At 40.9% G+C, this 13,946-nt stretch overlaps 3 protein-coding genes across 4 annotated transcripts in view; 2 read left to right on the plus strand and 1 right to left on the minus strand.

Moving 5' to 3' along the window:
* The first annotated feature begins 24 nt into the window (after window positions 1-24).
* On the plus strand, window positions 25-4,353 carry Cds (CDP-diacylglycerol synthase). Its single transcript, XM_018101382.3, has 8 exons — window positions 25-299; window positions 1,150-1,274; window positions 1,744-1,840; window positions 1,911-2,087; window positions 2,158-2,646; window positions 2,728-2,859; window positions 2,926-3,060; window positions 3,126-4,353. Exons 1-8 carry the CDS (start codon window positions 204-206, stop codon window positions 3,201-3,203), a joined length of 1,329 nt encoding a protein of 442 aa, XP_017956871.1. The 5' UTR covers window positions 25-203; the 3' UTR covers window positions 3,204-4,353.
* Window positions 4,012-10,076, minus strand: Setx (probable helicase senataxin). Its single transcript, XM_089259130.1, has 8 exons — window positions 9,752-10,076; window positions 8,564-9,683; window positions 7,737-8,510; window positions 6,791-7,664; window positions 6,579-6,724; window positions 6,417-6,518; window positions 4,740-6,361; window positions 4,012-4,672 (listed from the first exon to the last, which is right to left on the minus strand). The coding sequence occupies exons 1-8, from the start codon at window positions 9,941-9,943 to the stop codon at window positions 4,511-4,513; spliced, it is 4,992 nt and encodes a 1,663-aa protein (XP_089115256.1). The 5' UTR covers window positions 9,944-10,076; the 3' UTR covers window positions 4,012-4,510.
* Window positions 10,077-10,174: 98 nt separating this feature from the next.
* The window catches only part of mus301 (mutagen-sensitive 301), a 53,277-nt gene continuing 49,505 nt past the window's right edge, over window positions 10,175-13,946 (plus strand). The window contains exons 1-7 of one of the 2 annotated variants that reach the window (XM_089259131.1): window positions 10,175-11,047; window positions 11,098-11,550; window positions 11,619-11,824; window positions 11,884-12,486; window positions 12,543-13,421; window positions 13,480-13,614; window positions 13,669-13,760. In XM_089259131.1, coding sequence (XP_089115257.1) covers window positions 10,180-11,047; window positions 11,098-11,550; window positions 11,619-11,824; window positions 11,884-12,486; window positions 12,543-13,421; window positions 13,480-13,614; window positions 13,669-13,760 — 3,236 coding nt within the window. In that variant the 5' untranslated portion in view covers window positions 10,175-10,179. Of the gene's footprint in view, window positions 11,048-11,097; window positions 11,551-11,618; window positions 11,825-11,883; window positions 12,487-12,542; window positions 13,422-13,479; window positions 13,615-13,668; window positions 13,903-13,946 lie in introns of those variants that run through there. The other variant, XM_018102483.3, reaches the window with a different exon arrangement.

Here is a 13,946-nt window from a genome sequence, read left to right on the forward strand (position 1 = left end):
ATTTCAAACATTTGTATACCCGGTCACACCGCTTTAATTGATATTGTAGTAATAGCTTGTATGTGTGTTGTGTAGAAGCAGAAAACGGACGATTTAAATTTTAAGTTCTTGTTTATGCAGCACTACAACTGCGCGTCAACTGCAATTAAGGAAAAAGCGCTTGGCATTTAAAAGAAATTTGTAGAGCGTGCTGAAGCATAAACATGGCCGAAGTGCGACGTAGAAAGGCAGAAAACGAAGTTGACGAGGCTGCTGCTGCTCTGACTGCCGCAAACAGCGCAGCTGATTCTTCAGATCATGTAAGTTATCCAGGTCAATTCGGATTGAAAATATCTACATTAATCGGTTGATATGGGCATTCAGTAGTTGCATTCCATACTTTGCATAATTCATTGAAGCGCATATAAAAAGAAGCGAATTTTATGTATACCAATACAACAAGATATCTACTATATACACGTATGTTTGTACGTGTGTCTTACATTGTGTGCAGTGTTTTTGTTATTCTCTGACGCACGAGCAGGTGGTAAAAGAGCGCCATACAGAGAGACATCAAGAGAGGGAGAGAGAGAGAGAGAGAGTATGTGTGTATTGAGAAAATGAGAAGGATAGCGGGCGCAAGTGGAGAAAAACCAATAACAAATATACTACATACACAAATCTAAATGTGACATACATACATGGACACACACCCACACACAGACAGAAGTGACAATAACAAAGACCCCGGTGTATTGCAAACAAATCCAATTAAGTGACCATTACGGAAGCGTCCCTAACAACCACCCAACCACCTAGCAACCACCCATCGACCTTAAAGACGTGCTTTGACAATATGATTCCTCTGTTTGTCTCTATGATAATGATAAGACCGCAGGCATAGGCTCCAACTAGCTTTGCAACTTTCTTATCACTCCCGCCAAATTTTCAACAAATTAACAAAACACGCCACTGAAACAACCAACCAGAGCCAAACAAGTACAAACTTGGATAAATAGTCGAAATGTTCCGATTATACTTTGCGCAATACTATATACATAAATTACCCGACGTCTTTGGACTTTGAATTCGAACAGTCTCAATTTTTTTATTTTCTATATATCGCTTTAATGATTGAGTGGCTGTTTGGCTCTGATAAAATGTTTGCAGGTCGATTCAGAGGAGGAGAAAATCCCAGAGGAGAAGTTCGTTGAGGAGCTGGCCAAGAATTTGCCCCAAGGCACTGACAAAACGCCCGAGATCTTGGACTCTGCTCTTAAGGATTTACCCGATCGGTATGTGCATATAAAGATTTATTATGTTTATAAATAATGATATTGCGAGCGAAAGAATGCACGGAATTCCAAAATTATTTCATTATACAGATGTGTGCAATCTGTGCGTAATAACAAAGAAACAAAAATAATCCATTTTTATACCCTGCAAAAAATTAGAATTTATTAAAGGGTATTATGACTTCTGCAACTGTAGGTAGAAGTATCGGTCATCCGCGTAGTTTTCAGTCTTTGATTTAAATTCAATTTTATCATATATAAAAAAAAATTAAGATATGATGAAATATAAATATTATTTATGTCTATTAGTATTGCGGGTAAAAAATAGATAAAGAAATAGACAAAATTATATCTAACATTAAACTCTTAATATATTAATATTTATTTGTATACCCACGTGGCACATTAAATCATACAAAATTCATATGCATTTTGTTTATTTGTTTCCGCTTGCAAATGTTTTCTTTAGTTGGAAGAACTGGGTCATCCGGGGCATTTTCACATGGATTATGATCTGCGGATTTGCATTAATCATCTATGGCGGCCCCCTGGCCTTAATGATTACGGTACGTTAACGAATGCGAAAGGGTGCCCACGCTCACATACTTACAATTAACCACTTGTCGACATTTATAGACGCTGCTCGTGCAGGTGAAGTGCTTTCAGGAGATTATCTCAATTGGCTATCAAGTATATCGCATACATGGCCTGCCCTGGTTTCGCAGTCTCTCCTGGTATTTCTTGCTGACGTCCAACTATTTCTTCTATGGCGAGCATCTAGTTGACTACTTTGGTGTGGTCATCAATCGTGTGGTAAGTGGCTTACACTGTCCTCGACAGCTTTGCTTGGAATTTACCTATTTTTAATGAATTTATTTTGCAGGAATACCTGAAGTTCTTAGTCACCTATCATCGTTTCCTATCGTTTGCCTTGTATATCGTAGGGTTCGTTTGGTTCGTGCTATCGCTGGTCAAGAAATATTATATTAAGCAGTTCAGTCTATTTGCCTGGACGCACGTCTCGCTGCTAATTGTCGTCACCCAAAGCTATCTAATTATACAAAACATATTCGAGGGACTTATTTGGTTCATAGTGCCCGTTTCGATGATTGTTTGCAATGATGTCATGGCTTATGTGTTTGGTTTCTTCTTTGGACGCACACCCCTCATCAAGCTGAGCCCCAAGAAAACCTGGGAGGGCTTTATCGGTGGTGGTTTTGCCACCGTTCTATTTGGCATACTATTCTCTTATATTTTGTGCAATTACCAGTACTTTATCTGCCCCATTCAATACTCGGAGGAACTGGGTCGCATGACAATGTCCTGCGTGCCCAGCTATCTGTTTACGCCACAGGAATACAGCTTGAAATTGGTAAGTAACAAATTCAAGCATGCACAGTATGGTTTCCCCAATTAGTATTGATTTGTGTTTGTGCATTCTCTGCTATTTCAGTTCGGCATTGGCAAATCATTGAATATCTATCCATTCGTATGGCACTCCATCTCGCTGAGTTTGTTCAGCTCTATAATTGGACCGTTTGGCGGCTTCTTTGCTTCTGGCTTTAAGCGTGCATTTAAAATTAAGGTAAATCCATTTGCCCTTGCTTATAATAACTGATTCTGTAGTTGGATCATCATTCTTTATGTTCAGGACTTTGGTGACATGATTCCTGGCCATGGCGGCATTATGGATCGCTTCGACTGTCAGTTTTTGATGGCCACCTTTGTCAACGTTTACATTTCAAGTTTCATTAGAACTCCATCGCCGTCAAAACTCTTGACACAGGTTTGTTTCGTCTTCAAAGCAAGTCCTTATAACTAACTATATTTTAACATGTGCCTTACTTTCAGATTTATAATCTTAAACCGGATCAACAATACCAAATTTATCAGTCATTAAAGGACTCGCTTGGCGACATGCTAAACTAAAAATATTAGACAACAACAACTGTTTGCTTTAGTCGTACGTCTCTTTATATATATATATATGTCTCTATATATATTAATTATAAAAGAAAATCTATATTCATGTATATATGCACATATGTGCGTATACATTGATATTCTTATTTCTGTTTATGAATATTCGCCAAGCGCTAATTGAATGATGTAAAGGGCCCCAAAAAGTGATTCAAATGAATCGAACACTATATGAATAGTTTTAATTTCTTGAGCATAATTTTTTTGTTATGTTTTTAGTTATAGTTTAGAATTTTGTTGTTATTTACGATTTTTTAAGTTATTTCAGTTACAATTACTATTATGAATAATATTATGATAATGGCATTATACAGTGCAATTGCAATCCGATTACCGGTGATTTGTTATAAAGCGATTCCATTAATTTTAATCAAACCATAATTGCGTTATTAGATTGACCTCTTTAAAATATCGAATTAAACACTGCATATGAAAGCCAGCGAAGGCAACTACAACAACAACAGCAACTATTAGAGCTATCCAATGAAATGAATTTAATGTTTACGTCTCCGTGTATGAATTTACAAAATATATAAATATATATATAGATATATGTATATATATATATATATGTATATCTAGTACATCTATGTGTACTTTACTTACTATTAAAATAATTAAGCTCTACGACTCTATGCCGAGAGCCGAGTTTAGTCATGCCAGAGAAGAGGCGCGCCTAGTTTAGATTGTGAAATGTTCTTTAGTAAATATTTGTAACTTAAAACATCATTTTTTGGATGAGCATTTTAGTTTGTTAACTTAACAATATACGTACGATCGAGTATCTAAAGACTTTCAATTTATGTTATATTTATTTCTAGTGCAATAAAAACGATAGTTGAATACTTTAATTTTATTCTTCAGTTATACAACAGGACGCAAATATTTTCAGTTCTTATATGCATTCGAAGCGTTTCTGTGTGCATAAATATATACGTATATGTATAGTTCCTTTCGAGAAAGAGATATCATTTTAAAGATAAATTCCGTTGACTCATCCAGTTCAAATTAGAATCGAGCAACTGTTTTATATATAAGATCAGTCTCTATTGATGTTACAAAACTAAATTAAAATTAATAAAACAAAATAAAACTTAAATTTATTTGGGTTGGAAAAAAAAATTATAACAAAAAATTTCAGGTTTATTCTATGTAAGTTACACATATACATAGTTAAATTCTTTTTTTTTTTTTAATTTTTTTTAATTTTACAACTTTTTAGGGCACTTTGGTAATGCAAATATCATTTGCAATGATCACTTTGAGGTAGACGGTGTATCATCCGCAATTTGTATTGGTTTTATAAGCATCTTACTAATTAGGGATTTCTGCAAATTATCAACATCTTCGCGTTCCAAATCAAAGAAAACGTTTCGTTTTCGGGCATCGTCCAGCAAATGGCGCCACATATTTACAGACTGCCAAAGGGTTGATATTAAAATTTTAATGATATGTTAATTTGTTTTATATATTTATAATGCTTACCTGCAGATCATCAAAATTTCCACAGATAATTAGACATCGAGTCGGTCTAGTGATGGCCACATTAAGACGCTGATAATTAGTGAGAAAGCCAACGCCGCGTGTCCGTGCATTCGATAGGATTATGACATCCCGCTCCTGTCCTTGATACGCGTCCACTGTGTACGGCGTAATCTTCATGTGGCTGGGAATCATCTGGCTAAGTGTATAGCAATGGCTGCTATAAGGGGATATTAGTCCATAATTGAAATGCTTAACGGGCATCAACTTGTCCATCTCGAGGAGCAACTTGGTCACAAATTGTGCCTCTTCATTGTTGCTAATGCTACGACTGCTCGCATCGCTGGTGTCCTTCGTATAGCTTAAATTGATGACGCAGTACGGGATAAATGGTGAGATCAGTTTATGGGTGCATTCGGCGTTCACCAGCTGATTATCATAGAAGTAACTATTGGGCCATTTGCAAATCTCGGGATGCATACGATACTGTTTGCTTAACTTAAATATTTTCGTATGAACAAAGTGATTGCCTCCCGGCTTGTCCAGCTGCTGCGTCACGTTTCGCTGAATGCGATCGAACATGGAATTACCCAGACCAAATTCAATGGCCTTCTGGGACAGTACAGTGGCAGGTAGCTGCTGAGTATCACCCACCAGGACAAGGCCTCTTACACCAAAACGCAATGGCAGAAGGGTCCAAGGTTCGGTGCACTGTGTTGCCTCGTCGATTATGCATACGTCAAAATAGTCTATGAAGTTGGCTAACTTAACACAGCTGGAGAGTGTGGTGCATATTATGTTAGCCCGTTGCAAGGCCATCATGGAATACTCGTGCTCTTCCCGTGGGGTCAGCTGTGGCTTTATTTGCTGCATGACCAGACGTAATTGTTTCTCCTTGCTATTTAGCTGATTTTGTATATAATTCATTTGATTAGGAAGCTTTTTAATATCGGCAATTTCTTTCTCCAGCATCTGTTGATGATTTTTTAGCGCCTCAATATTTTCGGCTGATAGACGACTGCGTTTTTCCGCAAGTTTCTTGTTTAGAAAGGCGTCCAGCGAGACATCCCGCACGGTTGCCTCCATTTTCTCAAAGAAACCAAAGCGTATGAGCTCAAAATGGGAGTGGCTCATGGCCGAGCGAGCTCGCTTTAAATACGCTGTTATATTATCCACTGCCGCGTTGCTGTGAGCACATATAAGAACTTTTCGGTCGAGCGAAATATTGCTGCTACCATACATGCACTGCAGCGTTAGATTTGAGATTACCGCCGATTTGCCGGTGCCGGGTGGACCCTGAATTAGGGTTATACTAGGCGTCGAGTCGTCAATCAAACGACTCCAAGTGCGTTGACAAATATCCATTTGATGATCATTCAATTTCTTAAATCCTTTGTAATCAGCTTGCTGTACTAATTTGTTGTCGTACGACAACACATTCTCGCTGGGATGTAAAATACGATGAAATAGCGGAGACCGGCCCATCAAATAAATTGCATTGAAGGCGCCCATCTCCACGCGTATATTATCCACAACAGGGCGAACAGTTAAAATCGTGCTCGAATTAAGTACATCTAAATTGATTCCCTCTTGCAAAATCTCAAAAGACAAATCGTAGACGTTGCCTGTAAATGTATTTAAGTTATATTATTATTAAACAGGATTATTTTATTTACTTACCAGCAACTCGCTGAACTTGAGAAAGTGATGCGAACGTCTCTTTCAGCTTGTATTCACTACTAATTGTGTACAGATCAAATCTCTTGCCGATACTGTTATTGTCTAAGAAATTAAAGGGAAGCTGTTATGAAATTCAAATGCAAATGGAATAAACTGACTTACATCTAGTGCTTAACACATAGCGAGGTCGGTTACGTGAGTTGGAACTTGAAACGCTTTTTAAATTGATTTCAAATGTCGACCTGGAAATTTTGTAGTCGCGCTCTACGGTGGTCAGCAGCTCCAATTTCATTAATGGTATAAGAATCCTATATTTGAAAGTTGAAATTGAATTAAGTTATTTTATATTACAATGCCAATTGAGTTCTACATACTCTTTGTACTGTTTGTAGCTCTTGAATTCATTCGGAATGGGTATTAGGACCTCAGACTCAGCCACTGCATCGGCGCTGCCCAGCTTAAGCCATTGGTTTGCCCAGCTCAGAATGTTGCCCATTATCAAGTCGCTGAAGTTCTCCAATCTGCCCTTTGCCTGTGACCAAGCGCGCCGCTCCGCGTACGTACTTAACGTTATTTTCTTGGTGTCCTTGAAATTGGCCACTTTGCGATTGGCACCTGGAACCCGGTCGATTATTTTAATTTGCAAGTTGTCGTTGAATCGAACGTGCCGACTAGTTTTCGCACGCTTCTCGCGCTCTTGGCGCAAGTCAAATTCGCGATCCATTTCGGCAAATGTAACACGATTACAGGTCCTTTGATTGCGCGCCAATTCGGCATCTTTACGTACTCTCGGGCGGCTCCGTGGTGTAGGTAGATTCTTAATTAAATCCATAGCACTCAGCTGCTGTGAGAAGGACTCTATAGTAGCCCGTCGCTTGGGTGTCGGTGTTTCAGGCTTTGTCGGGACTTTCTCAAGTCTGGGCTTCTTTGTTGTTGGTGGCTGTATGTCCTTGGTAAGAAAATCACCACGATTGCAATTGCCCAGCGTAGGTACGTTGATTAGTTTTCGTTTACGCGCATCAGCACCTTCCGTGGTCACATCTGGCTTGGGTTTATCGGCTAGTTTTTTTAGCTGTTCACGACGCTTTTCTTTGATTTCTTGGCACTCGCGTGATCTGGCTTGTCGCTTTTGATACCACGTCCTTTTCATCTCTGCCTCGTATTCCGCTGAGCGTTGTCTCTCCAGAATTTGATTTTTGCGCTCATTATACTTGCTTGTTGCTGAAACGCCACGTAGCTTGTCATGACCTTTGGGTAAATTTGGATATTTGCGCTCATTTTCCTTGCTTGTTGCTGAAACGCCACGCAGCTTGCCACGACATTTGGGCAAATGTGGTGCCTCAATTACCGTTGGTCCACGAAAATTTTCAACGTTTCTTGAGGATTCGCTGGGGTAGTCTGTGCAGCTATTTGGTGTTTTGGCTGACGCATAATGTCCTTTTTCATTACTAGGAGCCTCACTTATTTTATCTGCATTTGCTATACTTGATGAAGTCGTGGGGGTTTCAATAAAACAAGATTTGGATCTATTCATCATGCGTGGACTGCATTTTTTTGCGCGTAGTTTAGTCTCTGGTAATTCATTAAGATTCTTTGTAGTTGATGACTTTGGTAAGTCCATGAGAGAGGATTCGGATCTGTTTTCTGAGCGCGATCTGCATTTTGTTTTCGATACTCTGGAATTTGACAATTTTTTGCATGTTTTCTCGTCTTCCTTTTTGTCATTCGTAACTGGGATATGTGAACTTAAAGACGAAGATGTGGAAGCTTCCGCATAACAAGATTTGGATCTGTTTAACATGCGTGGGCTGCGATATTTCTCAGGTATCTTGGGTTCTGCAGATGAAGATGGTGTTGGACTGCCTACAGATGTTTTTGGTTCTGGAGCTGGCACCTCGTTTAGTTGAGAGCGTTCAGTAACTGTTTTTCTACGTTTGCGTGGTGTGGACTTTTTTTTCCCCTTTTTGGTATCTATTTCGTTATCTGGAACACTTGCAATTGGCACCAAAACCACTTCCAGTTCCTTCATATTATTCTCCTCTTCTTGTTTTTCATCTTGAGTAGGAAAATATTTGCCATTGATGTCGATGTTGCCTGAAAGAAAACAGTTAAAAAATGTTGCGGAAACAGGCAAAGATATTATTTACCTGGAGATTCATCTTCACTGCTATCAATTCGCAACGCTCTTGATCTGCGTCTTATCAAAATGGGAAGAGTGTCGGTATCTGTATCACAATTATTATCATTTTTAGCCTGTTCCTCGACATTATTGTCGTCTTTTATGTTGTCTACTTCATTATTAACGTCATTTAAGTCCTCTGCTTCATCAAGTGGATAAACCTGGGACATCAGATTTTGGGTAAGCAATTTGGATGACCAATCCGCCACTTTGCTAAAGAGTTCATCGTCTTCATCCTCAATGACTATAATTTCATCGTCATCAATTTTCGTGGCAATCTCAGATTTAACCCACGGTGCAGCTGGCTGAAAATCTTCTTCTTCTTCTTGGTCGCTGTCACGGTCCTCTTGCAGACTATCAGCCATTTCTTCTTTCATTTCGCGCAAAACAGCTTGGGACAGCTCAAAATTTTCATCATAGTCATCTTCGTTGTCATCCACAATAATCTTATCCCCTGATATCTTGTCTGATGCAACAGGCAATTGTGGAGGTGGCATGTCTGGATTTTGGAAATTCTCCTTTAGTTTTGGCAAGTTAACCTCTTCGGGCAGCTCAATTACATCGCCATCATGTATTTTAGCACCAGATGGCGCAATGTTATTGTTGTTTAGCTGTTTGTAGACATAAGGATTAATTTGAAAAACCGATTCAAGCAGTTCCTCATCGGCCTCGCCGAATATGTTTTCAATCTCTTTGGTTGCCTGTGAGAGTAACTCCTGCTTCACCTCTGGCAGCTTTGGCAAATGTATTGGGCGATTTGTAGTTGCATTTGAGGTGCATTCATCAGTAGAGCTTTCAACGTTGCTAGCCTTTGGGTTTTGCAATTTAGAGGTGTCCACTTTATTATTGTTGACAATTTTTGGGACGATTCTGGGCGGTGTCGGATGAGAGTCTTCGTCATCTGATATGATGACAATATCTGCAGCATTGGGACACATTTGTTTTAAATGAAATATGGCATAGTTCGGGGGAACCACATCTTCCAAGGACTCAAGTTGTACCCCAAGTCCGATTCTATCGCCGGATATAAGCGATTTAATCTTGACTTCGAGCTTGATTTCATTTATAAAGATGCCATTTAACGCATGCTTGCAATGATCAATATGAAATAATAATTACAAATAGTTTATACTTGTACATAAAATAGACAACTTACCACCTGCTCCACACTCACGATATTTTCACAATTTATAATAAATTTCGCATGCTTCCGAGACACAAAATCATAATCCTTTAACACAATCTTGCAACACGAGTGCCTGCCTACTAAATTGTCGCCAGCCTGCAGAATTAATTTTTTGCCGGTGCTTACGTGTTCCAAGTACCAATAACTGCATTGCGCAGCCATTGTGGAAGTGCATTGAAGAGAATTCTGAATCAGAAGCTCTAATATATGCGAAACTGCAATGCAAAAACTTCTGCGCTCAACAATATGAAAAATGATATTGTAAGTGTGACCATATGCCACACGAAATAAAATGCTATGAGCTTCGATTGTCTGTGGACTTAAGATATCGAAAAAATACCATCAATTGCATAAAATACTAATAGTGCCTTTGTGAATCTTAGTGGCAGCACTATCATATGGGAAATCAGCTGCCTTGCACTTTTGGCGCGTTGCATTTGACTAATGTTTTTTTTTGTACAATGTCCAAAAGGAAATTTAAAAACAAAGGCTCAACACCAGAACATAATGTGCCGATCAAACGAATTTGTGTCGACCAAAATAGAGCCGAACAAAGCATGGAAATGAGTGAGAGTATATTTTGGCCGGACAATGATGCCAGCTTCTTTTCAAATGCCAAGTTGGAGGATTTGTTTAGTGGACAAAATAATGTAGTATCTGCACCTTTCAGTAGTCAGACCAGCAATAAATTTCATCAGAGCCAGTCGGATGACAGTCTCTTTGGTGATATTTCAATGCCCAGCTCAGGCGAAACAGCGGCGATGGTGGCGAAGACTGAAGAGAAGAATAGCATAAAAGACCAGAGCTTCAAAGAGATCAATCTCAATGACTTGACAGTTACTGAAATGGAGGATATTTTCCATGGTGGTGATGATTATAGCGATCCTCTTGTACAAAATACGCAACTTTTTATGGACGCAGTGGCTTTTAAAGTGCCCAAATCCCCAGAAAGACCACCAATGCCCGCTACTCAAACCAAAGAGGACTCAATGTCAATGTCTTTCATATCTAAGTCCATTCTGGAAGGTATTGTGCAGGGCACACAGTATGCAACATATGAAGCGCTACAGAACCGTTCCATGCTACAGGCACAGCATGAACTTGCAGCGCTCGATCAGTTGGACTGGCAGACGCAGGCGTTCTCCGAATTCGAAACCTCTAAGGAAGTGCACAACAATAGCTTTCCCAGTAAAGGCGATTTTTATGGCCTGCCGGATAAGGTGAAGAAACTAATATTCGAACACAAGGGCATCAAAAGTTTATATGGTGAGTAAGTTGTTCATGGCATACTACAGCTAATACTAAAATTCTTTCAGAATGGCAGGATGAGTGCTTGAACCTGCCTGCCATACACAAGCGTAAAAATCTTATTTATGCTTTGCCCACTAGCGGGGGCAAGACTTTGGTCGCCGAAATCCTAATGCTGCGCGAGCTGCTTTGCCGGGAACGCAATGTCCTCTTCATATTGCCATATGTGTCCATCGTGCAGGAGAAGGTGAGCGCAATGTCACCTTTTGCCATTGCACTCGATTTCATTGTCGATGAGTATACGGCGGGCAAGGGCAAATGCCCGCCACAGCCGCAACGCAAGCGACGTAGCCTGTTTGTAGCATCTATTGAGAAGGGCGCCGTGCTTATGGACAGTCTGATTGATGCGCAAAGGGCACATGAAATCGGCATGGTAGTTGTTGATGAGCTGCATTTGATTGGTGAACGCGGACGCGGTGCGACACTAGAGGCTTTCTTAACCAAGGTCATGTTTTTGAAAGGTATTCACATGTTTATCCACTTAGATAAATATTCCAGGACTAATTGTACTACTTTGTTCCGATTTTAGCAAACATTCAAATTGTGGGCATGAGCGCCACCATTGGCAATCTGAATGAAATCTCATCTTTTCTCAATGCGGATGTGTATACGCGTGGCTTTCGTCCGGTGGAGCTTAAGGAATTTATTAAATGTGGAAATGATTTGCTGGAAATCAACTCAGCTGGACAAACGCTTGAGGAGATTTTTGTGCCTAGTCGCACGGTTAACTACAATGTAGGAATGTGGCTTATATCTTATATCTATCAATATTTTGTAGTTTTACTCTTTTACAGTACAGCGCTGCTGTGGAGCGTGCCGATCCAGATCATTTGGCGGGCTTGATAACCGAATGTGCCCCGGAGCATTGCTGTCTAGTATTTTGCCCCACACGCAAGAACTGTGAGAATGTAGCGCTGCTACTAAGCCGCATTGTGCCCAAACAAAAGTTCTTTGAGCATAGGCAGAGCGAAAAAGCTGATCTCATGAACGCTCTCGACAAAATGTGTGGCATCCTAAGTCCGGTGCTGGCCAAAACATTGCCGTATGGCATTGCCTATCATCATTCTGGCCTCACCACGGACGAGCGCAAATATATTGAAACTGCCTATCGCTTTGGCGTCATCACAGTCATTTGCTGCACCTCCACGCTGGCTGCGGGCGTCAATCTGCCTGCCAAGCGTGTGATTATACGTGCGCCCTATGTCGGTCAAGAGTTTATGACGTTGTGCAAGTACAAGCAAATGGTTGGACGGGCTGGTCGTGCTGGTCTTGGCGAGGCTGGCGAAAGTATTCTTATTACCCAGAGCAAGGACAATGCTCTGGTTGGCCAGATGCTCTTCTCTCCCATGGACAAGGCTCTAAGTTCGCTGGATCAGTTCGAAGCTGTTGGCTTGCAGGTTAGTCTATGCAATCGTTTATTCGAATTCTTCTATTTAGCTAAACTTATTTCTAGTCTCTAATACTGAGCGTCATTGGCCTGAACCTTGCTGACTGCAGACGCGATCTCAATCGGCTAGTGAATAGCACTTTGCTAGCCGTGCAGGCTGCCGCCTTGGAGGTTGCTGTGGATGATTTGGTGCTGAGCATTCTGCGTGATATGTTTAAGAACAAAGTGCTGCAATTAAGAGAGAGTGCGCCCAAGAGCAAGCCCAACAGCTCGGATATAATGACCACGCAAGACATTAACCAGAGCGGACGCTCGGCGCCCGATCGTCGCTTGCTCATTAGTCAATCTACGCGCTTTCAGCTGACGAGCATTGGTCGCGCCGCCTTCAAGGCGGGCATAGACTACAAGCGTACCTTTGCCATACACAAGGAGCTGCAGCTGGCGCAACAGCAACTCATTCTCACCAGCTACGTGCATCTGCTGTATTTGGTTGTGTGCTTCAATTCTAACGAGCGTGGCGATGAGCTGATACCTGCCGATGCGTCCATACTCTTTCGCGAGTACAATTTGCTTCCTACCCAGACTCAGGCGCTCTTCAAGCAGCTGGGCTTTACAGAAGCGCATGCCGCCAAGCTAGCCAAGACGCAGTCCGTGCAGGGTCCATTGGCGCTGCAATTGAATCGCCTCTACAAAGTGCTCATTCTAGCTGATGTGCTCAACCTACATCCTCTGCCCAGCATCGCCAGCAAGTACAATGTAGAGCGCGGCACGCTGCAGCAGCTGATCAGCCAAAGCACCGCAGCAGCCAGTGCCATCGTTCGTCTGTGCGAGCAAATTGACGAGTTCTGGTGCTACAAGCCTCTGTTCGAGCGCATCAATCATAAAATGGATCGCTGTGGCACGCAGGAACTGGAACCGCTGCTCGAGCTGCCTGCTGTAAAGATTGTGAGTGCTTCAGGACATTTGGCCATATTATTTGTTATAACTATGCTGTATTTGTCAGAATCGCGCCAAGCAGCTTTATGCCGCTGGCTTTAGGACCATCGAGGATGTGGCCAAGACACGACCGTTCGAGCTAGTGAAAGCTGTGGAGTTCATGCCACTTAAGGTGGCCAACGAAATAATATCAGCTGCCAAGGCAAGTCCAATTATACCTACTTTATCCATAGCTAAATAATTTATTTCTGCGCAGATAATTCTTATGAAGAAGCTGGACCATTTGGAGGAGGCAACGGAGGCTCTGAAGAGCTGCCTCTGCACGAGCGAAGCGCAATCAAGTTCAATGTAAATAAGATTTCGGAACTGATTTAGTTTTTAGTTGTTTTGTTTCATATCTTTAATTTTGTTTAAGCACTCGACTTGAGCCTAGAATACAGCTTAAATATTAACACGCACACAAAATGTTGTCTTGCATACTAAATTTAAATTAATTTGTTTTAATTTTCTTGTCCGAGTATTTAGCTAAGCGCA

The sequence above is a fragment of the Drosophila navojoa genome, chromosome 4 (genome assembly GCF_054131105.1).
Source record: "Drosophila navojoa isolate 15081-1374.11 chromosome 4, UAZ_NAV_1.0, whole genome shotgun sequence".
Taxonomy (NCBI): domain Eukaryota; kingdom Metazoa; phylum Arthropoda; class Insecta; order Diptera; family Drosophilidae; genus Drosophila; species Drosophila navojoa.